At 36.0% G+C, this 26,641-nt stretch overlaps 1 protein-coding gene across 1 annotated transcript in view; it reads right to left on the reverse strand.

Annotated features, from left to right (window-relative positions):
- mib1 (mind bomb 1) overlaps window positions 1-26,641 on the reverse strand; it is a 345,512-nt gene that overhangs the window by 308,094 nt on the left and 10,777 nt on the right. The window contains exons 6-9 of the mRNA XM_069831395.1: window positions 24,384-24,719; window positions 20,278-20,425; window positions 18,430-18,671; window positions 14,084-14,281 (exon numbers count right to left, since the gene is read on the reverse strand). Of these exons, the coding sequence (XP_069687496.1) occupies window positions 14,084-14,281; window positions 18,430-18,671; window positions 20,278-20,425; window positions 24,384-24,719 (924 nt within the window). The remainder of the gene's footprint in view (window positions 1-14,083; window positions 14,282-18,429; window positions 18,672-20,277; window positions 20,426-24,383; window positions 24,720-26,641) is intronic.

Raw genomic sequence — 26,641 nt, forward strand, 5'->3', positions numbered from 1 at the left:
AAGGAGAACAAGAGGAGGCACGAGAACAAGTGGAAGACAAGGAGAACAAGAGGAGGCACGAGAACAAGTGGAAGACAAGGAGAACAAGGGTAAGATAAGGAAACACAGAGAAGACAAGGATAACAAGAGGAGGCACGAGAACAAGTGGAAGACAAGGAGAACAAGGGTAAGATAAGGAAACACAGGGAAGACAAGGAGAACAAGAGGAGGCACGAGAAGTGGAAGACAAGGAGAACAAGGGTAAGATAAGGAAACACAGGGAAGACAAGGAGAACAAGAGGAGGCACGAGAACAAGTGGAAGACAAGGAGAACAAGGGTAAGATAAGGAAACACAGGGAAGACAAGGAGAACAAGAGGAGGCACGAGAACAAGTGGAAGACAAGGAGAACAAGGGTAAGATAAGGAGAACACAGGGAAGACAAGGAGAACAAGGAGAAAGGAAAACACGGGAAAAACGAGAAGACGGGAGACAAGGACAACAAGAGGAAGACTAGAACGCGGGAATGACAAGGAGAATAAGAGGAATACAAGAAGAAGAGGGAAAAACAAGAACAAGGGGAAGACAAGGAGGGGATTGCATTTTTATGTGACAGTCAATTTCCAAGTTCCCCTCTCCCCATTCCTAGCGAGGAGAAAGACGTAGTAGGTATACGTCAATATTTTCGCAGTATCAGAGATATTGAAAACAAACATTTAGCAAAAGAATCTCAAAATCGACATTTTGCAGTATTACAATACTTGGTGCATAGCCTACTGCATGCAATAAATAAAAATAATAGTAAAACATAACCCGCAGTATTGGCTATATTTTATTTACAATTCATAGAGATGAGCTGAGTGCAATAGATAACGTATAAGCTACGGAATTACTGAGCAAAGCTTAATATACTTCAACATTAGAGTACCTAAGCTATCACTACTCGAGGATAGAGACAGTATATTTAGATTAAAATGCTCGCTGTTAGTTAGCTTCTCAAACAAAACACTAAGTTTACTAATTAGAGCAACACGGTATGCTAGTAAGTCTCGATTTACAAAGCCATTCCATCACATATTTTCAAGGTTTTAACTTTACATGGAGTGTCTGGTGTGAGTGATGACCGGGATCATTCAAAAGCCTCCCAGAGTTGCAGTGCTACAGGGATTAATCCTGATTCCCCTGCAGTGTTACAAGTGTGGTCGTACCCACCAGAAGCATGAAATCCCGGCTCAACTATACTGCCATGCTCTATTAGTTCAAGCTGGGTTCATCGGTTCAGCAAGCTCTTTTATATGCATACATATATTCACCGTCCCTAGCCAACATAGGTACACTACAATGGCACTATAAACGAATTTTACAAAACAGCTAATATTTTCTTTAAAAGTTAATTTCAACTACGGTTTTTAAATATGCAACTTCGCGCACAAGATTCAATTTCCTCAATTTCACGTCTTAAATAATTTCTGCTCTCTGAGAAATGAGACGGGCGGTAGTTTCGCAGTTAAGGCGTTACTCTGTAAGCCGAAAGATCGCGGGTTCAATTCTCGATGGGGTTATGTTATGAAGGTTGCAAAATTATATGACTAAAAATTGTCTTAATCTCGGTATATTGTGCATATATTTGTAACCATTTAACGTACGATAATACTCTATCGGGTAACTATGTCTCATTGAAAATACATATAATTTGAAAGCTGTTGTTATCTACTAGCAACGACGTAACAATTAATATTTTGTGTAAGATAATTTTCGCGTTTTGTTTCCAGAAACGACTTATTTTTGTGTGTTCAAAACATTTAAACAAATCATAATTCAGAAACTATTTGAGATAAAACCCCCAAAATCGCAACGAAACATAGTATGTTTATGCTATCAGAAATATCAGAAATAGAATTTAAAATATACGGACACAGGAGAAAAGTGTGAAATGTACGGATGTCCCTAATAAGCTTTTAACAACACTGTATGATGAAAGTAAGGTTACTAATTTTATAAGTAGGGGGCGGATGTTGATGAAAAGGCATCTTATTTTTTTACATTAGAACGATACCTATTAATATAGAAATCCTTTCTATGTCAATATCAACGTAAAAAAAAATAATTTTTATATTGCATTTTTTGACGTATTCAACTAATACATCACTTTTTATATTTTTTCAACTTTTCTGGTCATTTTTAGTACTCTGAAGAACTTTTAGTCATTTGGAATGCATTTTACTTTCTTCCTTACAGATAGGCCTGTTAAATCTTTTTCTAAGAAAATAGGTCAGTAGTAATTACCTACGGAATAAGTGAATAAACTGAAGTTTGACTTTTATGTTTGGAAAAAACTCTAAAGTCCATCCCTCATTCCAATGCAGGCTTCATTTCACACAACGGAAGTAATATAAAATGCTTGACAACAGCTTAGTTTAAGTGAGGGCTCGGATTGCTTTTTTTTCCGGTACAAGTGTGTCTTTAGAATTTTTGTTTGGAAGGGGGAAACTTTCACCATTTCCTGGACAGAACGTTGTGACCCCAACATTGTTCGGAAGGGATGTACTGTAATAGACAGTAGACAGTATTTTTAACACAAAGTTTGCAAGAATGCACGTTGCGCCCACAATTTGTTTTGTCATTCACACTCCCCCATCTGAAGATCTGGCAACAAAAGTGAAGAGCGGAAGGAGGATTAGACGGAGAATGAAGGCACTGACATGGACCAACTCTTATTGAAACACATTATCAGGGAACGGATTTATATGGACTAAAAATATATGAAATATGTAAATATATATGTAGTTATTTTTACCAAAATATGGAATTAAATATGGATTTTTACCAAAATATGGAATTAAATATGGACTTAAAATTATAAAAAAATGACTATGTACGTTAAATATTGGTACATTTTAATCAAACTAAACAAAAAATATAATGGACGTACCTTATCTTCCAATGTAGTTTCAACAAAACACAATTTTTATTGTCTGTTACCATAACAATAGGTTACAAACATTTCTTTCAAGTGCTGAAAAGTGAATCTTCTTCTATTGTCTCTGAGGATAGATTTATACTGACTAAAAGAGCGTTCGACGTCACAAGAAGTAACTGGTACATAATTCAATTTCACAATGTCTGCTGGGGATAAGTCCAAGTTAATCTTCACTGTTGATTCACCACTCATCACAGCAACAACCTTTTGTAGTTCTTCATATCCAGGGTTTTTTGAAAGTACAGTGTCCACCTTAGCTCTTACTGCATCTGCAACTTTACCTCTACCACGATTCAGTTGTTCCACAGTACTATTTATAATTTCAAAACTTTCAGATAGTGAAAGGTGCCTATTTTGGAGACTTTTGAGCGTTTTTATGATGCATGAAAATGTATGCTGAATGTGAGCTAAGTCATTCTTCACACTTATGTCACAGGTAACTGTTTTCGCAGTATCAATTGAGACTGCATCTTCAGAGTCCAATGCAAGGAGAACATTGTTAATAGAGTCTATATGTTCGGCATAATATTCAACTGCTTCTAGCCATGTACCCCATCTAGTTAAAATTGGCTTTGGTGGCAATGGAATTTCAGGGTACATTTCTTTCAACACGTTAACTCTACTGGGAGCTTTGAGAAATACTTTTTTCACTGATGAAATCAACAAATCTACTTTAGGGAAATTGTCTCTGACCACTTCTGCCACACGATGAAATGCATGCGCCACACAAGTAAAATGAGTCAATTTAGGATATACAACAAATAATGCTTGTCCAGCTTTGACCATATAAGGGGCAGCATCGCTAATAAAGAATAACACATTATCGTACATAATACCCTTTGGCCACAGGATACCCATAGCTTCGTTGAACAGTTTAACTATAGTTTTGTTATTGCACTTTTCTAGAACATCACAATGTAAAAGAATTCGTTCAGAATATTGTTCACTTAACAAACCGATAACTACATTACCAACAAGTCTACCTTCTTTGTCGGGAGTCTCATCAATGGAAACCCAAATTGAACTATCTTTAATTTCATCTCTTATCTTCTGTATTGTCTCATCGTAGATGGATGGAGCATACGTCTTCCTAAGTGTTGACTCATCCGGGATTGTATGTTGAGTATATTTTTCAAGGAATTCCCTGAAGACCTTATTCTTTAGTTTGTAGAGAGGAATATCAGCAGAGATGAGAGAACGGCACAGGTCGATGTTAAACTCAGATCTTACATTCGATGTTGTTGGTTGTGTTAAAAACAATTGTCTCTGCTTGGAATTTAGTTGTTTGTTGGCCTGATGTTTACTAGTTGTAATGTGTTGTTGCACCAGGAACTTTTGTGTAGATGATACTGCACACTGACACAAATTACAAAATAATATTTTATTGTCAGTTGATAAACCATCTTCTTTAAATTCTGAAATGTAACTTGTTAGTTTTGATTTTAAATTGACTGAATGACGTACTTTTGGCATATTTACCGTCTTTATAGTATGATTTACAAAACTGAACCTATGTGTACTCTGACTGGCATTTAACTGTTGAGCTGCACAACTGAAGTCTGTTAAAAATTTTAAATTAAATTAATACAGTTTTGTAACTTACTTTCCCATTGTTGATAGGACTGCTAATTTTCAAATAACTCTGATGTTAAAGGGATTACTGAACATGTGTTTAAATCTCTATTGTTGAAATGTATTTTTAAAAGTTAATGGAATTTTGTTTTGTTTTATTGTTAAACCTAATATAATATGGACTGTTTTATATGAAATATGGAAAATATATGGAAATTAACGAAAATATGTACTAAACTCTAAAATATGGAAAAATATGGAAAATAAAAGTAGGATTTTTCAACCCTACACATTGTGAAACATAAAGATAATGCAAAATATAAATTATATTAGCTTTATAAGTAAATATGTATTTACATATAAATCCTTTCCCTGCACATTATAAATTCTCATTAAAATCTATAGTTTTCCCTCAAAACCTTTATTTTGTTGCATCCCTTTTCCTTTATCTTAGTCAAATTCCAGGAAATTTCCTCCTCTCTCCGAGACTTGCAGGACAGTCATTGAAACAAGGTGACTAATTTTTAACAAGTTGTGGTGCGAGTACTTTCAATAATATTTCAATGTCATTTTCTTTTAATTTGTCATTTTTCCATTCGTTTAAGGGCATTTTAATGATCGTTTTAAGTAGATTTTTAGGTCGTCAACATCCGCCCCCTATTTATAACTCACTTAGCTATACATACATATTATACTAGCAATTGTAACAGTATTCCACTTAAACATTGTTCGTTTTCAACAAACACAAAATAATGTTATGTAGTATTTATCAGTTCATATTTATAATTGAGGACCTAACATTCTAAATGTGCTAAGTGCCAAAAACAACATTCTGGGATACTGATGAAAAACACACTGCGAAATGCATGTTGGGATACCTACAATACCGTCTTTTGGCGCACGAATGAGTCACAGTCGAGCTACGACGAAGACAATTTAGTACGATTAGGGCTAGGAAGTTCGTACCAAAACATAGTTGTCAGGTTGACAGCAGCCACGTATATAGATCACGCCGCTCATCACACTAGCTGGTCACATAAACAGCTCACAGTAGGCCTATATTCACAAGCATGGACGAATGACTTTCGTAACTACATTACAGCAATATGCACAGTAGAGAAGCAGTTTCATTACGTGCTAACGTTCGCAGTGAAGTTGTGTATTTTAGTGAGTGGTTTTTAACATGGTAGAATTTAAATCTCCCAATCACACAAACTTGAATGCAATAAAAGAGTGGTGCAAACGTATTTTTATGGCATAATTCTCGAATTGTTTAGGATTTTGTTATAAAACTCATATTTTTTAAAGAAAATTTGTATAATGTCTTTAAGAGTAGTATTTTCAAGCAATAACTGACAAATTCTCCCTAATCTATTATGTGAAATACCATGGATTTTCATAAACACATTCTTGCAAACGTGTTTCAGTACACCACCAATCCTTAAATTATAATTCTAAGAATGGATATTTTAAAAGTACCTTCATGAACATTTTCATTGCCAACTATTTCTCTGGAGCTTGTTTCTTTACGTATACGCTTACACTTCAGTAATCTCAACCAAAGTCTGAATATAAGTATCTTGAGAGTTTTTATTTTCAAGAGAATGAAAGTACCTTCATGTTTCATTTATCACTTCCTCATTAATGTTTAAATCACATTTCGCATTGCACTTGCAAGTGAGAATGTCGGGCTTGGTTTTCTGAGTTACTTCGCTGCCAGAATAAGAAACACAGTCTTCTCCTTTTATCCTTGCATTGCGAATAATATTACGTTTATAAGTGTTTTAATTTACCGCTCCTCGTTTCCTTTTAGGTACAGGTTCGTCTTCTGAACTTTGAGACATTTCACTACGATATAGGTCTATTATTATTAAAAAAACCATTACGCTAATCACAAAACACTTTTTCAATCAGTTAGCCACAAAACTATGAACACAAAATGTACCCGCAGTTTACTGTAGAAACCAGGCAAGCGCTGTCGCTTGCCTGGTTTGGGACCTAAACACGAAATTCAACGTAATGCCTGGCCATTACAGGCCATTTTAGCACTAAAATGTACGTATATCTTCATAGAACATTATGCCGCCTTTAACTAATTTTTTCTTGTTTTGGCGTTTGACTTGTTTCCAAAATAAGCGATTCAATTGCTTCTAACACATATTAATTATTTGTTCATGTTTTAGTTGCATTACGATAGCAATGCCCGACACTTATCCACCCAACAGTACAACGGTCGTGCTCATAATAACTGCTTGCTTAAAGGAGGCAGTTGAGATTGTTCGTTTATCGTATTACGTCGTAGCATTTCAAAGGAAATAACTGATATATCATATTATTTAATTTTATAATATACGCTAGGGTTGATTCGAATGTTTAGAAGGAGACATGCTAAGAACCTGACCTACCTGGGTACTCCTCTCAAGGAAGTTGTTTCTGTGCATGTTTCTTCTATATTTGAAGAATCGTTCTCTGTTGCACTACTGTTACACAAAAGGCTCTGCTCCTCATTTACAGTGAAATTGCCTTGTATATAACACAAAACGATATCATATAACTGTTCAGCAATGCGTCTGCGTCTACTGGATGACTGTATATGTTATATCAGCGAATACAAAATCACGCGAAACTTTCTCCTTAACAATTTCCACAATAGCGTAGGGATTACAACCGCACCGTCTATGAGCTATAGCTGCACTGCACATTTATGTAAACACTGCTGTCTCTAGAGAGTCTAGCACAGGCATGCCAAAACCCTGCACATTGTGCAGTAGTCTGTGCGATGTGCACTTTCTATTCCCCTATCTGGAGGGAGTGAATCGCCTTGGAAGGGAACGCGACAGGGCTATATTATTTATTATATTGGGTTATTTTACGACGCTGTATCAACATCTCAGGTTATTTAGCATCTGAATGATACGAAGGCGATAATGCCAGTGAAATGAGTCCGGGGTCCAACACCGAAAGTTACCCAGCATTTGCTCGTATTGGGTTGAGGGAAAACCCTGGAAAAAACCTCAACCAGGTAACTTGCTCCGACCGGGATTCGAACCCGGGTCACTTGGTTTCGCGGCCAGACGCGCTGACCGTTACTCCACAGAAGTGGACGACAGGGCTATACAGACCTGCAACAGCATATCAGCTTTTCTTTCAGAATAACGCAGTTTCAGTACGGGTGCTGTTTTGGCTGTGTCTGTGAATGAGTTATGATAAATAAAGTGAGGAGTTCACAGATAAAGAAGAAGAGAAATTACGAATTGTTATAATGTTTTCCTCAGCCAACAATAATTATTTTAAAATGAAAGGCTTTCATCAGCCCATGTCGAGATAATAGTCTTGTGACAGTTTAGATCAGATTAGTAGAGTTCTCAAAATATGATATTGCCAGTGCTTATTTCTTAATCAGTACTCTCATGGCAAAACGAACTTGACAACGGCGTTGTTTTGAAGTCTGTACTAACACAGCCATCAAAGGTTAGACGATTTACGACTTTCATTTCATAAGCTAGTAAGTGATGAGAATATAGTGAGGAATACATGTGAGGCTCATCCCGTGCCCTGGCGTCGCATCCCGCCTAGGACTCATGTTACGGAATGCGCGCTGGTTCGAGTCCTCATAGGGGAAGAAATTTTCTCATGAAATTTCGGCCAGTGTATGGGACCGGTGCCTACCCAGCATTGCATGGCCGGGATTTCATAGTAATCTATACAGAAATATGCACTGCTGCTAGAAGAATTTTCTAAAGATTATTATTTTATTGGTCCTACAGAATATATCTGTTACGGTAACAATTAATATTGCATATTACTCTGGAATCCCGGCCATCAAATCACTCAACTGAGTGCGCTCCTTGTACTCTCGGCTCCACAAGTAAAGAATCCTGGCCTCACACCACTTCTACACAGATGACAGTGATTGACAGGCCAGTAGACTTGCTAAAACTTTCAGCTGTTGCCATGTTTGCGCTTGGCTTGACTCTTTAAATGTATTTTCTTTTGCAACTAGTTGGATTCTTTCAAAAATGGAAAATTCACAACACAGCATTCTCGGCGGTCTTCTGGCAGTATCTTTGTCCACAGTTTCACTAATTGGGGGAGCGTGTCAGTCAGATTTATGGCTTCCTGAACCCAACCCTGCAACGAAGGTTCTTTACTTGTGAAACCAAGATTATAATGGTAGTTGACTTAATAAAATATCAGCATACATGCCCAACTTGGAGTCAGGCCACAAAGGGAAAAACACTGGAGGAGGGGAGTTCGATCTGGTGCCGTGGATTGGACTTCAGCATAGCTCAATGGCAAAAGCACTTGGTACATAGAACCAAGGACCCGGGTTCGATCCCCGGCACCGGAGCGAATTTTTCTCCTCCAATATTAATTGTTACCGTAACAGATATATTCTGCAGGACCAATAAAATAATAATCTTTAGAAAATTGGTTAACCTGTGTTTATGCTGGCTGGTTGTACTCGTGAGAGAATGTCATTGGTCAATTATACACAAATAACATCAGAATTCGTAATATCGAATTATATATTGTTACCGACTTCCATATTGATATGCATAGTCATTTCTGTTCTCGGTTTATTATGAATCACAAATCTTCACTTTCACGTCATTCTGGTTTTCATTTCTGGTTTATTGTGCACCAGTCTTAAGACATGAGGTAGACCTAAGAGCTCTGTCAAAGAAACTGATTCTAAAAGGGCTCCACAAGTCAAAATGGTTGGGAACTACGGGTATACTGCAATCAGTTATGTAGAGAGAATATGCAGATGTCTAATCCTCGATAAAGCAAGACGATTAGTTAAAAATAAATATGTCTTGTCTACAAAAATGTTTTGCTTCTCAGAAGACTACTCACTAACAGACATAAACATCAGTCATGTAGAAAATGCTGCATAGTAATCATTGCACCAAAAACAATTATCAACACAATATTACAACTTAAAGATACACTGAGGTAAAATTTGAAGTTTCTTATCTGTTTGAGTTATATCTTTGAAAATTTGTACATATATCACGCTCCATCAGCTTTTACACACAAAGTTTCATCTCATTTGATCGAAAATTGTACGAATTATGTATTAAAAATTTGTAAATTTAAATTGTACTGGTATTTTGAAAAAACACTACTTCTGCTACAAATTTCAAAAATGTTTGCCTGAAATTTGCTTCCTATATCTTTCAAACTTTCTCGAAACACGCTATTTACCTTTTCCAGATTATTTCTCAAGAACTAAACAAAATTATTTTATATAGTAAAATATGTTCTTGTCGTTGCCTAATGCTTAGCCCTTGCCAGTGGAGCCATTAGCGCTCTTGCTCTCCAATAGTTTTCTATTATGGATCCAGCAGATAGGGCATTACATGTTTGAAGATGATCTTCAGTCATTTCTTCTTCTTGATCACAAAGAGAGCAGTTTGGATTATTGTAAATTCCTATTTTGTTTAAGTGTTTTGTTAAACAGTCTGTTCTATGATAAGTCTGAATTTTGCTACTGCAGTTTTACTAGGTACTTGAGGGATGGTTTGATGTATAGTCAACTGTCCGAAGACAGATTTGAACCTCACAAGTGATATTAACATGGCACCAATTAAGAGGCAACTAGGCCAGGCGAAAATGGGGTAGGGTAGCCAGTTCCTTTCCCCCTCCATTGCATACATCGCTGACTAGCTACATGTCAGACTTTAGATGTATACAAACAATTGGATGGTGATTAGTAATAGTGATTCAAGCGTCAAAAACCTGTTTCGAAAATTTTTTTATAAAACATTTTATGCAAGAAGTATTATAACATTCATACTATTACAAAAAATAGAACAAATAATACCAAAAAAGGCTAACCGCTTTTAATAAGAGACCAGCAGTTGAATTAATATTTCAAAGCAAAATAAATAAATAAATTTTATGCAATAAACGAATTTTTGCTTATAAATAACAGCAAAATTCAGATATGGCATTCTTGATTTTTTCCAGGTTAAATTAGCCTGCCATCAACAGATTTGTGCAAATATCTCATGTCAGTTGGTCTATTATTGTGTAACTTCCTCTGACACTTGTCTTCAAGTGAGATGTACTGCCTGATAAGTGATGATACATAGATGTACAGTCTTAGAAAAAAGTTTTGTCGCACAGGTGCTTTATAAGTCCCAGAAAGGTGGGAGTGCGCATGATCAGACACACAACGAAACAAAACTAATTTTATTACCTCAACTAGTCCTTCTCTTGTGAACCAGGTCGCACATTCTCTGATCATGCACACTGCCTCCTTTCTGGGACTTATAAAGTATCTGTGCAACAAAACTTTTTTCTAAGACTGTACATATCAGCCAGAATCTCAATCAGAGGTAGAGGGACGGTTTCTGGTTTATTAATAACGATATTCCACTTTTTGACCTTGGCTTTGTTGTGTCGTTCTTGTCAAATATAAAAACAGGTAAAAATTACAATGTCTAGCAAAAGAAAAAAAATATCTTGAGGTTTAAAAAAATTCTGATATCAGGTAATGAAGAAACGCGGAAATTCTTGTTGAAGCAAGTAGAGCGATAGGGTTGGAAGTAAATCCCGAAAAGACTAAATATATGATTATGTCTCGTGACCAGAATATTGTACGAAATGGAACTATAAAAATTGGAGATTTATCCTTCGAAGAGGTGGAAAAATTCAAATATCTTGGAGCAACAGTAACAAATCTAAATGACACTCGGGAAGAAATTAAACGCAGAATAAATATGGGAAATGCCTGTTATTATTCGGTTGAGAAGCCTTTGTCATCTAGTCTTCTGTCAAAAAGTCTGAAAGTTAGAATTTATAAAACAGTTATATTACCGGTTGTTCTGTATGGTTGTGAAACTTGGACTCTCACTTTGAGAGAGGAACAGAGATTAAGGGTGTTTGAGAATAAAGTTCTTAGGAAAATATTTGGGGCTAAGAGGGATGAAGTTACAGGAGAATGGAGAAAATTACACAACGCAGAGCTGCACGCATTGTATACTTCACCTGACATAATTAGGAACATAAAATCCAGACGTTTGAGATGGGCAGGACATGTAGCACGTATGGGCGAATCCAGAAATGCATATACAGTGTTAGTTGGGAGGCTGGAGGGAAAAAGACCTTTGGGGAGGCCGAGACGTAGATGGGAAGATAATATTAAAATGGATTTGAGGGAGGTAGGATATGATGGTAGAGACTGGATTAATCTTGCTCAGGATAGGGACCAATAGCGGCTTATGTGAGGGCGGCAATGAACCTACGGGTTCCTTAAAAGCCAGTAAGTAAGTAAGTAAGGTAATGAAGAAGTTAAATACACCTTACACATTCCTCCATATCTTTAAGCCCCATTTTGATGACTTTTTTTTTAATATGAAAGAAAAAACATTTGCATAGGTACATAAAAAGTTTTGAATTCTTTGATTTGTACCAAACTGCTCTTTAAAACATTACTTCCTAGATTTTTAATATTTTTAATCATTCTTTTTTTTTTGCCTTAAAGATAATATTCATATTAGCAAGACCTATCTCAATGGTTAGAATATCTACACTGCAAGAGGAACAAAAAAAATTCTTCTCCATATATTAAAATTTTTAAGAAATTCTTCACTGAAGATTTTTTTTTTTTCAATTCCTGATAAAGATAGGATAAAGACTGAGCTACAGTTCGTTTTTCTTACTCAGGTAAAAAGGGCCATGCAAATTTTCATGCAATTATTTTTTTAAATTGTAGAAGCTATGACTTAAACAGTTTTGAGAACATGAGCAATAAATTTACAGATTGCTGGGCGGGATAGTGTTTGCATGGTAGGACATTTTAATGCATGACTTGGCCAATTTTATACAGTGCGTTTTCGTCATCATGCCCACGATGATCAACCAGCCACATGCCCAGTGGGAGGCCGCACTTCTACCGCTAAGATGACATGTATGCTGACGCAGCTAGTCAAGATCATTCCCACTCATATCAACACTACGACGTCTATAAATAAAACAGTTTATCTGTAACTTGGCCTCTGGCAGTATTCGTTTAACTGAGATGAAGAAAAGATCATTTCATCATGGTAAACAGATATTCATTAAGGGAACATATTTACATATATAACACGTACATAAAGAATAGAAAATCGTGCACTTTAACAAGGCGAAAATTCATACATAAATTTCCTGACAGGCCAGTACTCTCTAGAAAAACAATATTAAGGTTATTTAATAGATTCAACGAAACAGTTTCTGTAAATGACAGAAAAAGACGACAAAAGTGCCGTGTTCTTACGGAGAAAAAACTGGATGAAATTGGTGTGGCATTAGAGCATAACCCACGCAAGTCTCCGAGACGTTTAGCACAGCAGACTGGTATTTCTAAAGCATCTGCAGGAGTGGCAACAAAATTATTGAAACTAAAACCATACAGAATTCCATCACATCATGAATTACTGCACCTAGATTACAATCGCAGGTTTAATTTTTGTAATTGGGTGTTAGAAATGTGCTTGCCATCTCAGTGGCAGAAGCGCAGCCTCCCACCGGGCACGTGGCCAGTCAATCATCGCAGGCATAATGGTGAAGATGCACTGTAGATATCTTAAAATTTCTATCACAGATATAAAACTAAAAATTCATATTAAATAAAACGAATATAAGGAAAATGAAAAATAATTGTTTTACCCCCGAAGGTATATATAACCCTCCCCTATTTTTTTGGCAGATGAGGGGCCCGAAGGCTTACACTGCAGCCTGAGGCTTATTGTCCTTACCACTCCTGTTCTGTGAATGATTTTCCGTGCAAGACGTAAAGCGCTGCAGCAAGATCGTTCTTTTATTACATTTGCTTCACCGTTGCTGCAGCAGCGCTGCTGCAAGCTTGCAGCAAATCAAAACATCGCTTTATAAGTTTGCTGCACGATCCATCATGGCGGAATGCATGTTTTGGTCTTTAGCAATGTTTATTATTGTTAAAATCGTCTAGTAATAATAATTCTATGTTATTATTATGGAAGTCGAAACTATTTAACATGTTCGGTTCTTTTAAGGTTAAATTTATTACTGCAGTAATAGAAGCCAATATTAATTGTCCACCATTTTGCAGTCAGTTGACCTACTTACGTTTTTTTTCGACCCTCATTTTGCTGCAGCAAAGACATGAAGTGCTTTACTGAAGCGGTTTAAAAAAACGCACGGTTTGTCTTTGAACAGCTGTCCTCTTATACATGTACAGCATGCTTTAAGCACACTTTTAAGAAGAGCCACAAAAAAAATTAAGCACATAGTACAAAATTTGGAGGAGTAGCATTTTTAGTAAAACAATATATAAGAAAAATGGACTGCAGAATTTAGAAAGGAGTGGGTGTTTAAAAGGCCACCCAGAGTATGCATCCTTCTAAAAATGACGGTCTGAAACAACTGACTGAAGGGACTGAAAATTTATGGAGAGATTTTCTGAACCATATACAATTATTGTTTAATGTTCAAACGAAAAATACAATTTTTTCACCAAAATTGACAAAATTTCACCTAAGTGTGTCCTTAAAACTATTTAAAAGAGAGAAAGTCGTCCTACCTGAAGACTGGGATGACATCCAAGCTCTAGCAGGGTCTTCACAACACCCACGTGACCTTTGTTTACAGCAATATGGAGGGCAGTCTGTCTACGTTTGTTGCGGGCATTCAAGTCTGCACCAGCATGTGCTAGAAGTTCCATAACACCCGGTTCATCACCAAAGGCAGCATGATGCACGGCACGATCTCCATCTTTGTCCTGTAATGCAATTAATACACATATGGATTCATATATACACTAGCGGTTCTAAATTAAGAAAAGAGGTGGAGCAGAAGCAAAATTGTACCCAAAACTGCAGTTTCAAACTATAAACACTTCAGTTTTAAACGGATTTCTTTATTAATCTCTTCTAGAGTTTTCATATTTAAAATTCAAAACTATTATTTCTGGACACAAACATTCTACATTCAGTTTTACACAAACAAGTGACATACAATAAAACACTGTTACAGAGTCGTGATAGAAATTGATAACTTAGAAATTCGTCCTGAGGCTTTGATTCGGGGAGAGTTATGATGGGTGATAGCAAAGTAAGATTTGAGTGAGAGGGAGGTAGGGATAACAGGAGTGCCTGGGAAAAATAAGCTTGCTCTCATGTGCGTTGTGGGGGGCAGGATAACGAAAGAGATGAAATCGGGTAGACGGTTAGTTCTCTTGATTGAAGGATCAACACAGCGTACTATGTGACTTTTAGACACTTGAGCACAAGCTCTTTGGAATTGGGGGATCAACACAGCGTACTATGCGACTTTTCGACTCCAGGAGCAGGGGAAATGGTGAACTCTAGCGTCGGAGGTTCAACAAAGTGTACTCGCGACTTACCGACACTAAAGGGGGGGGGGGGGGTTGAGGAGAGGGTTTGGTTTCTCAAGCCGAGAAACTAACTTTCGAGGGCAGGGGTGATATGAAAACGGAGGTCTGTAGTGGGATAAGAGGAAAGGAATAACTATAGAGTAGGTAAGAGATATGCAGTGAGTGTAGGAAGAGCACGACAGACAGGGGTGCAGATGGGCTCCCTGTTTCCGAGGTGATGGCCATGTATAGACACATCCGAACGAAGTAATATCTGCGCCAAAGCAAGAAGGTGAGCACTGGACAGGGACAGCGTGCTAGCTGTGTCCCCATCTAAGGCAGTGTCTGTCAGTCTGGGGCCATGCCTGTCTTATATACTCCTATCGGAGACGCGGCATGGGACGCGGTGTGACGTCATACTCCCCGTCATTTGCGCTTGACATTACAGAGTTCACTCACCTATGCTCTTGGTATTTTCTCCACCACATGGCACGGCGACAGCCAGCGGCTTAGTCTATCCTCTTTTACGTGAGCAAAGAAAGAAAGTGATAGCAACTGGCTCTCTGAGAGAGAGCAGCGACTAGTGTAAAGCACGGGCAGATTTGAACTGTTTGTTCAGAAGGTGAACTTAAGCAGGACGCAGAGGCATAAAAAGATGATATACACAACAATCTCTCATATTGTTCAGAGGCTAAGATGTCAGATGATAAGTGTAAATATATGAAGTGAAAATTTAGTATAACACGTTGTAAGTATATATTATATCCCTCTAAAAACTTATATATTACAACATATAACAATGCATGGTTATTCATCAGTAAATACAGAATCACAACTCAACTGAACAGATTACAACAATATCTGTTTGTTTGTTCACTTCTAAGTAAATAAGATGAAGGTAGCAGTTGCCCTTGCATTCTGGGAAGCTTTTTTTGGGGAAGAATGCAGTGGTGGTTTAAAGGTATTGAACACATGACACACGAAGAACAGGAACTTATACTCAGTCCATACCTCTAGATGACTCTGTTATTTGTTCAAAACACATAGACAAATATCTATGCCAATTTGCACTCCATCAAATGTTATGCTGTGACATTTTCAACATTCACAAGCACCCAATTAAATCAGCTCTACGTGAAATAACCTTGGGAAAAGCAAAGGAATTAAGAGACAGTGAACTAGCTGTGACTCCTGGGGAGAAGCTCTGTCCAACGTGTAGGAAATGCTTGTGTGAAGTTCGTCTATTAGCCATGGAAAATCTCCTTGTGGTGGAATTGGGGGTACTTTGAAAAGGATGGTTACCAAAGCCACTTACAAAGGCCATGTAATGAACCAATAACCACTGCATCACAAGTGTTCAACTTTTGTAAGAAGAATCTCAATGAGATTACTGTGTTTTTTGTAATAAAAGAGGAAATGGTTCAAGTCCGAAATGATCTCACTGAATGATATGAAAATGCAAAAACCATTCCTGGGACATGCTGCATGCATCAATTTGTGCCTTTGTCTACATATGAAATTGGAGCAAAACAATTAAGTTCTGATATGGACTACAGTGTGATATTTGACATATTTAAACCTGTTGTGAATCCAAATTTTCAAGGCAAATTCTTATGTTGCTTGTGTGTATGAATCTTTGTGGTATGTGGGTTTTATTGAGAAAGTTAATTATGAAGAACGTGATGCTACAATAAAATTCATGCATCCACATGCCATCTCCATCGTTTTATTGGTCCGACAGTGACAGTTGTGAAGTTCAATTTTCAAACATTTTGTGCCAAATTGATGTCAGCACAGTCACAGGAAGGACCTATACTTTAAACCGAGATTCTTACAAGAGAACTGAAATCAAACTGTTTCAGTTATAAAAAGTTACATTTTCTTCACATTTTGAGAAATGTTGTGCCTTACATTTCTATATTTGGAGTGAAAATTAATTAATTAATATTAATATTATTAATATTAATTAATATTAATCAATTAATATCACTCAATAAAAGAATTGTATTCCAATGGATACAATCCCATTGTGGAATCCTGGGAAACGAGAATGCGGATGCTTTAGCAAAGAAGGGCAGCACTGCTACTTACACACCTGTTACTAAATCTACGTATTACTCTGTGAAAAGATTTATTAAATCTACATACTTAGACTTCAACAAACAAAACTTGATAACACAATCCCAAGGGAAAAAATGGAACTCTCTGCATCAAAATCCACAGTTAATTCCCGATTTACCACGAAAATCGTCTGTAGCTGCATTTAGATTGGCAACAGGCCATGATTGTTTGGCCAAACACCTGCATAGAATTGGAATATATCAGTCCCCTAACTGTCCATTGTGCAACTCAAACCAAGAAATGGATTCGGAACACCTCAAAATCTGTGCTTCAGTGGCTGGTCATGATAATATCTTTGAAAAATATTGGAGTGCAAGAGGTCAAATGACTTTATTGTCAAATGCCTGGCATTAGAAAACAACAACATTTCTATATTTCTCTGCCAAAAAGTAAGTTGTCGTTTCCCCATTATAATTTTTGTCTACAGATATGGCACTGTGTTCTCATTAATAATTTTCAGCATTTTCTAAGGTTTGGAAAAAAAAATAATTTCCAATAAACGCAAAAAAAAATCCTAAAAAAATAAGTGTCACAGTACTAATTTAAATATGCAAGTTTTATAATCTCCAATATAAATCTCAGTTACAGAGCAAGTTTCATAAAATTCCAATGATTACATTGGAAATTCTGCCGTTATTTGTAATTTTTTCAACTGCTCACATGCGACTACATTCATAACAATATTACTATTTTCTGCTTCTATGACTTCACGGATTTCAATACAATTTTAAAGAAAGCCATTCACTGAGGTATGTAACACATATGCAAAGTCTCAGTGAAATTGGAAACAGTGAATGACATGGTCTGGATGAATAATTTACATACATTTCGAGTGGATACTGTAACATAAACTGAGTGCAAGAAAGGTTTAACTGCCTAACCGGATCTGCAAATTAGCCTAGAATCATTTACAGTACCAAGAAAAATAGCACAATCATTTTGAAAGAATGTTAAACTCTAAATTCTAAATCATAGATAGGTATGTGGAACCAGAAGAACTGCTCTTACATAACATGAACAAGTTATTTTAGAATTAGAAGAGTTCAATGGCCTAAGCTTTGATTTATTTTTTATTTTATTGGGTTATTTTACGATACTTTATCAACATCTAGGTTATTTAGCATCTGAATGAAATGAAGGTGATAATGCCAGTGAAATGAGTCTGGGGTCCAGCACCGAAAGTTTTCCAGCATTTGCTCGTATTGGGTTGAGGGAAAACCCCAGAAAAAACCTGAAACAGGTAACTTGCCCCAACCAGGATTCGAACCCGGGCCACCTGGTTTCGCAGCCAGACGCGCTGACCGTTACTCAACAGGTGTGGACCCTAAGCTTTGAAGAATATCATGACGAAAGATATCTTTTCAACATTCATCTAAAAGAATATCATGAACTATTATCAGATAGCAAATGACCATGAGAAAATAAGTGCTTACCTCTATTTCAACATCAGCTTTGTGCCGCAAGAGAATTTTGATAACTTCTAAATGACCATTCTGGCTTGCTGCCTGGAGAGCTGTATGTCCAGCAAATACGCCATTGACATCGGCATCTGTGCGTTTCAAAGACTCCTCACATTTCTGTGCATCACCATTTGCTGCTGTTTTCACAAGTTCTTCATTCACGTCACCAGACACGTGCGTCTCAAATAACTTCTTTAGCAGTGCACTCAAACGCTCTAAAAAATAAATAATAAAACAATGCACAATCGTCCTACTAAACCTATGTTTTCTTCATAATTTTTTATTGCTATTTGAGTAGTTTTGACGATTTTCGATTTTGTTACATTCATTCCTTCTTTCATAATATATATATATATATATATATATATATATATATATATATATATATATATTGAAGTTGCATCATGCTTGATCCAAAGAATGCGGGCAGGAGCAAGTCTGTAGAGTGCGAGGTAACATGTAGCATTTTAGATAATCTGTAATCTCCGGTGTATTGCACTCATATAACTTTAATTAATTAATGGCATGAACACAATCATCATTTCATTTCATTAACCTGTATTACAGTAATTGCTGAAACTGGTGTCCATTACCTTTCGGACATACTCTCTTCATTTTGGCCTACGAATTTTAGAGTTCAGCGATTCCTGTTTCTCTTAATCTAATGACAAGGTTTCGAACTGTACCTCTATTTGGAGAGTGAATATCGGAGAATTTCTTTACAAATTGCCTACACACTTGTAATCTGTTTTGAAGTAAGTTTCATATATAAATATTTGCTGTTCTAGAGAAAGTTAGAATTTATAAAACAGTTATATTACCGATTGTTCTGTATGGTTGTGAAACTTGGACTCTCACTTTGAGAGAGGAACAGAGATTAAGGGTGTTTGAGAATAAGGTGCTTAGGAAAATATTTGGGGCTAAGAGGGATGAAGTTACAGGAGAATGGAGAAAGTTACACAACACAGAACTGCACGCATTGTATTCTTCGCCTGACATAATTAGGAACATTAAATCCAGACGTTTGAGATGGGCAGGGCATGTAGCACATATGGGCGAATACAGAAATGCATATAGAGTGTTAGTTGGGAGACCAGAGGGAAAAAGACCTTTAGGGAGGCCGAGACGTAGGTGGGAAGATAATATTAAAATGGATTTGAGGGAGGTGGGATATGATGATAGAGAATGGATTAATCTTGCTCAGGATAGGGACCAATGGCGGGCTTATGTGAGGGCGGCAATGAACCTCCAGGTTCTTTAAAAGCCAGTACGTAAGTAAGAGTAAACTTTTCAGCCAACATTTCAATTATCTAAACAACTAATTTAATGCACAGCATACATACTTCAACATATTTAAAAGAAATACAAAAGCACACACTTTTCTATCATTAACATCTCAGACTGTACTAAGCTGTGGCAACGACCAGTAACATATAGGCCTTATGAAGCAATCAGTGGTTGGGATCTTTCCACGTTCTTTGGATCAAGCGTGGTGCAACTGCACTGTATATATATATATATATATATATGAACACACATATATATATATATATATATATATATATCGGATTTATTAAATAAAACCATCTGCCCTTCAATAAGAGCTACCACAACAATCCAGAAAACAACTACATACATACAAGTTTACAATGAAACATGAAAATATATATATAATAACTTTCAAAAGAAAATTAAAGAAATTATATTACTTGAAACAAAGATGGATTAGCAATATTTGAATTGAATCCCTCAGAATTTCTCAGATGCAATTTCATGCAACTCAGATAAAATATACAGAATAATAAAATAAATTTGATTTACCTCCACTAGAAGTGCCTGGTACAGTGCCATCTGAAGAAGCAACCTTAGTTACAGCTACTGGGTTGTAGGTCCAGGATGTGCCACAAACTTCCACCTTCAGATCATTATCATGATAAATTTGTTGTACACGACCGATTTTGCCAAGAGTCTGAAATCATACAAAAATGATGTTTTGAAGAACAATGAACACATTAATAGTTAAAACATAACGAACATATCAAAATTTCAAAATATACAGATAAAAATAAAATCACAATGTGAAAACAAAATTAAAAAGTGTGCACTGTTAGTCTTGTAGCCAGAATATAGGCCTTTCATGCCAAAGAACTTATTTCAGATCCTGACAAGTCCAAACAGAATTTATAATAGATCAAAATGGTGCTGACGAAAATTTTCTCAGAGTTCTCCTGTTTCCATTGCCACCATTCCACTATTAATCACTATCATCAAAATCCCTGTCACATAGCAGATTGATCTATATATTGGATTAGGCACTAGCTAAGATGACAAAGTGATTTACATATTTCACAAAGAGAGGGGGGATGGGTCAAACAAATTAAATATACAAGCTATAGCCGGAGGGGAAGGATACAGGAATATACTAAATTAATTTCTGTTATTTTAAAAGTCCAGTTAGGAACAAAATAACACATTTTCAATTGCCAGTGATACAAAGCAAAATGAAAAAATAGCTCCAATATTTATCTGACATCTAGATTCTAACAAACCTCAACTTCAGAAACATAGTCTCGTTTTTAGAATCAATATTTTATTACTACGGACCGGATTTTTAGGTTTTTAAAAAGACCACTTTAGATTTTTGGAATAGGTGAAATAGGTTTTTTTTAGGTTTTATGTCCAACCTGTGAAAAGGGTCGCAAAAACTGCCAGATCGTTAAAAATGTATCCTCACAGTTATTCTTAAAAAATAAATATATATTTATTAAGGCAACATGGACCACAAAACTGACCTTTTCAAGAACCAAACCATTTATAAAAATTTATAAGATTCGAAATTTTGCTCCTTCCCCTTTAACATTATTTGTAGTTTGAATAAATTATTGTAACAATTAACATTTTATCTAATATAATTTGCCTTATATAATTACATAAATTTCAATTTTCAATAGACAGAAGGTACAGTACACATACAACTTTTGAATTAAATTTCTTCAAACTTGATCAAGAATTATTTTAAAAAGTAACAAACAAACAAAACAACATTATTTATACTGCTACTGTTCCTGGTTGCAATATATGATCAAATTCTTTTTAAGATTCTTGACTGAAAAGTTTTTTTATTGTCTCTCAAATACATTTGAAAGACGAAAAGGTTCTTTTGACAGTGCATAATATCATAAGTGCAAATTTCATCGCTGCCACTGCAGTAGGTACCCACGAAAATTGACAATTGAAGCTTTTTCCTTGGAGAATGAAGCACACATTTTTCATTTTTTTAAACCCTCGATTCCTCTGCAATACTTTTTTCAGTTTTAATGTGACAGCTTCACTCACGGATCCTGGTACTTGTTTCTGTAGAAGCGAGTCCGACACCTATTGTATCTTTCAGTTGTAGCGACGAAGATTCCAAGCACTCAATATATTTTGGAAGGTCACTGAAATGTGCCTTGAGAAAAGCAGGGGAGCCATAGATGTTGTCACTGCTAAGTACAGATTTTTGCCTTAGGGTTTGAAGCAGCCTCCTCCAATTCGAGAGTGCTCTTCTCCTTTCTCTCTCTCTCTCGAAACGTGTTGGTATTTCTCTCAAAAAAAAAAAAAAAATCTGTATATGTTGTTGTCTAGTGCCTTGCATTTGGCAATGAAGCCATTAGCAGAAAACTCTGTATATAACGCAGTAAATACAGGATAACACTTATCAACAATGATTTAGGTTTTTTTAGGTATTAAGATCTAATTTACATTCAACAGAATTCACATATGACTCCTACGATCAGGATTCGGAAAAGTATTAAAGAAATTAGAAGTTCAAAAGCAAGGAGAAAAATAGGCAAAAACCTACAAATCTGGTCCTTATTTATAACATTCATTCATATATCAAGTGGAATATCATGATTTGTGCACTTGTGGTATATCTTATATAGGCTACATTCCAAAGTTATTTGTGGCTTTTCAGTCTTGATTTACTTTTTACTCTTAGACAATCTCTTTATTATTATTTTTGTCTTTCAATTCTTGTTTTATTATTATCTAGTAAGTTGAATTCTTGCTTGTTATTTGTTTTCCCCAGTGCCACCACAAGATTCTCTAGTGGTAAGAGGCTGTTATCTTCGCCTATTATTCTGAATTTATAAATTATTCACCAAAATTTACCATGTGATTATTATTAAAAGAGAACTTGGTCGATAATTAGGGTTGCAGACATATGGTTTTACCTGGAACAGTACGAAAATTTTCTATTTTGTTCCACATACAGTGCAAATTTTTAACCCTATGTCAAATATTTAATTTTATAACATGAAGCATGAAGACAAAGAGGATAGAATACGTGACATTTTACTTGTTTTTGTTTTTATATAAATATAAATATATAATCATCATCAGCCACACAGGTTATAGTCCCAGAAGGACTGTTACAGACCACAAAGTTTTCAGCCCATTTCTTCTTTGGATGTACAGTTGATCTAATTGGAGGAAATTCATAATATGCTTGCAAGCCAACAAAAAAATATAGCCTACACATATATAGTAGAGCATCGATTATTCGAAACAATTATTGGGATGGAGGGGGGGGGGGTTGTTCGGATAATCGATTTTTCGGATAACCAATCATTTACGAAAACAAATTGTGCCGGTGATATAGGAGCAGTATGAAATAAAGAAACACTGAACACAAAACTGCACAAAAACAGTCTTACTAATAAACCGTGTATAGTTTTTATATGAGACTTATGCAGAGTTGAGACAGAAAACGTTACTAATAAACCTTGCATAAGCAATGGATGTATAAACAGTCTGTAACTGTACAATGGGAATTGCTTTGCAGTAGCTTTATACACGAGACCCCTTGTTTAAGCGCTGTATATATAGAAAAAATGGCCGCCCCTCTATCAGCTGTTCGTATTGACTGTCATTTTATGATGATGGTTGCATTGTATCCACAGAAGAACAAACCAAAGAGCACAGAATAATTAGAATAATATTGCTGTAGCTTGTACTCTTTGACCAAAATATAGTGTGGTAATCGATTAGAGCCAGTTGTACTATCGATACTTACCATGCCACTCTAGGGCGCTCTACTGGATGCAATAGAGAACCTCAGATATTCTATTACCTTTCGTAATGAAGTTATGACGAAACTATGACGTAGCTGTGTAACAGTTATACTATTATACACGACGTATGTATTGATTATTAGTAAGGAATTTCCACACGACTTATAAACGAGCTACTCATTGTATAAGTATAAGACAGTTAAACGTCTGTATATAGAGTTTTTATTAGTAAGACTGAAAGTATATATATTTTGTATCACGTCTTATAAAATAACACAGAAAACTGACTAGCCTAGTTTGACAAGTTCAAAACGGCCATTAAAGTAGGCCTACAGTTTAGGAAAAGAAGGCCAAACTTTTTTTTTTTTTGCTTCAGAGCTGAGACTTTTTTTTTTGTTGCTAAATCTCGCAAACAGTGCTAGCAAAACTTCATGGCGTGCGCGCAAATTCAAATTTTCTAACTGGAATGCTTTCGGTTAACCGATGTTTAGGTTGATCAGTATTTGGATAATCGATGCTCTACTGTGCGACAGTTATTAAAATAAATTCAATGACGTCTTTCTATGTTTTGTCCTTAATGGACTAGCTTTAGAAATGTATCATGTAATTTTACCTATCTTAACAAATGCCCATCTGTCTCTTAGTTCTGGTTACAGTGTACTACAGACTTAATATTCCATATATACACAAATACTCCGCGCCATCCAATAATCCGTACACCCTAATTTTAGGAGAGGGAGAGGAAAAAAAAAGGCTGTAATTTGTGTTTCAAATAATGCGCGGACCCCAGTTTTTCTTTGCTAAATTCCGGAAAAAATATGCGTGGAGTATTCACGTATATACAATACTTGCTCTGGATGAAATAGTACTTACTGGGGCCATTGCTTCAGCCCATTCTCCATGGCCACGTTGAAGAATTTTTATACGTTCCAGATCACTGCAAATCTGAACTAAGTCACCAACTGTGAACTGCTGCTGTGTATCATTTGGTCCAGGAGCTCCGCTTGGTGCAGCTACTGCAACTTTGGTAAGCACTGCAGGGTTGAAAGTCCAGCGGTTACCACTAGGATAAGACACTACAATGTCGTGATCTTCATCAATACCGACTACAGTCCCAGTTGTTCCCAAGCACTCAAACATTCCATCAGTCCAGCCACCATGTCCGTGTTGCAGAGACTGGACAATTTCCAACTCCAAGTCCACATTCACCTGCAAAAGGATAATGACTGGTTAGCTGGCTTTCTATAATACGATCATAACTACGGAATGGAATATTTCTCGACCATGAATTTCGCAACTTTTGAGAAAAATATTTCTCAGTATCTAATTACAGTAAATATACATCCTTAAATCCTTTTGTGTCTAATTTGAACCACCGAAACATTGACAAATTCGTATCATGTCGCAAATTTTCCATTAAAAAAAAAAAAAAAAAAAAAAAAAAACAGGCTATTTTTTAAGAAATTAGCCAATTTTCAAATTTTTTATATTATGATCCTTGATCTCCAGAGAACAAGGTGCCGGTGCAGGTGTTACGTGCTGTCTCTTCTCACTTTATAGATCTCTTGGATATGGAACAACAAGTTTTGATGGTGAAATCATTGCAATAAGTGAAAGTCTCAGGAATCTTCTATGCCACATCAATAAATTTAAGAATGCAGTTATATTGTCAGACTCCAAAGCAGCTATTCTATCAATAGTCTCTGAACACATGCCTTCATCTCAAACAGCAGAAATAACTAAAATGCTCTCTCAATTAATATCACTCAATAAAGGAATTGTATTCCAATGGATACCATCCCATTGTGGAATCCTGGGAAACGAGAATGCGGATGCTTTAGCAAAGAAGGGCAGCACTGCTACTTACACACCTGTTACTAAATCTACGTATTACTCTGTGAAGAGATTTATTAAATCTACATACTTAGACTTCAACAAACAAAATTTGATAACACAATCCCAAGGGAAAAAATGGAACTCTCTGCATCAAAATCCACAGTTAATTCCCGATTTACCACGAAAATCGTCTGTAGCTGCATTTAGATTGGCAACAGGCCATGATTGTTTGGCCAAACACCTGCATAGAATTGGAATATATCAGTCCCCTAACTGTCCATTGTGCAACTCAAACCAAGAAATGGATTCGGAACACCTCAAAATCTGTGCTTCAGTGGCTGGTCATGATAATATCTTTGAAAAATATTGGAGTGCAAGAGGTCAAATGACTTTATTGTCAAACGCCTGGCATTAGAAAACAACAACAACATATTATGATCGATAATCATAGCATAAATAAGGTCGATATCTATGATCTGCACATTCAATAGTATTGAATCTGTTTTCATTCAAATATCTAGTATGAACACATTCCTGACATCATATCTGGCTTTGGTTTGTGTGTATGTAGCGAAAGTCATATTGTAAGCACTGTTATGCACCCTTTGTTTCTATTTTGCACCTTGCTGCATGTTTATTTGTTTACAGCATCGCACATAGACAAAAGAAGACTACTACGTTATTGCACGCATATTTAAGAAAAGCTACAAAAATGACTAAAGTACTGAAATGCAGAGAATAGTGAAAAACAAGCTCAAGCTTGTTGAAGCTGGTGAAGAAGTGGATTATTTCTGTGTTGCAGGGAATGACATAAACTATCCTGATTTAGCACAATCTTTGCTACAAGTTATACGGGTGCAAATGCAAATTATGAATGCTTCTTCTAATCATACAATAAAACCAGCCTGTCAATATATCAATATTTTTTCTCAAATTTTCAAAACTATACTTTTTTCTAAAATTTTGAAAACTATGGTATTTATAGTGATAGTAAAGCTGTGTATTTTGAAAATGCCAAAAAATTAAATTAAAAAAACATCAATTTTCTCATTTGAAAATTCCATTTTCTGTACTTCGAACTCAACGAAAAATTCCAATCTCTAATCATAACAATCAATATCCTTCCTTTTTTATTTTTATTTTACTTGGTTACTTAACGACGCTGTATCAACTACGAGGTTATTTAGCGTCGATGGAATTGGTGATAGCGAGGTATTTGGCGAGATGAGGCCGAGGATTCACTGTAGATTACCTGACATTTGCCTTATGGTTGGGGAAAACCTCGGAAAAAACCC

The sequence above is a fragment of the Periplaneta americana genome, chromosome 7, assembly GCF_040183065.1.
Source record: "Periplaneta americana isolate PAMFEO1 chromosome 7, P.americana_PAMFEO1_priV1, whole genome shotgun sequence".
In the NCBI taxonomy this organism is placed as follows: Eukaryota; Metazoa; Arthropoda; class Insecta; order Blattodea; family Blattidae; genus Periplaneta; species Periplaneta americana.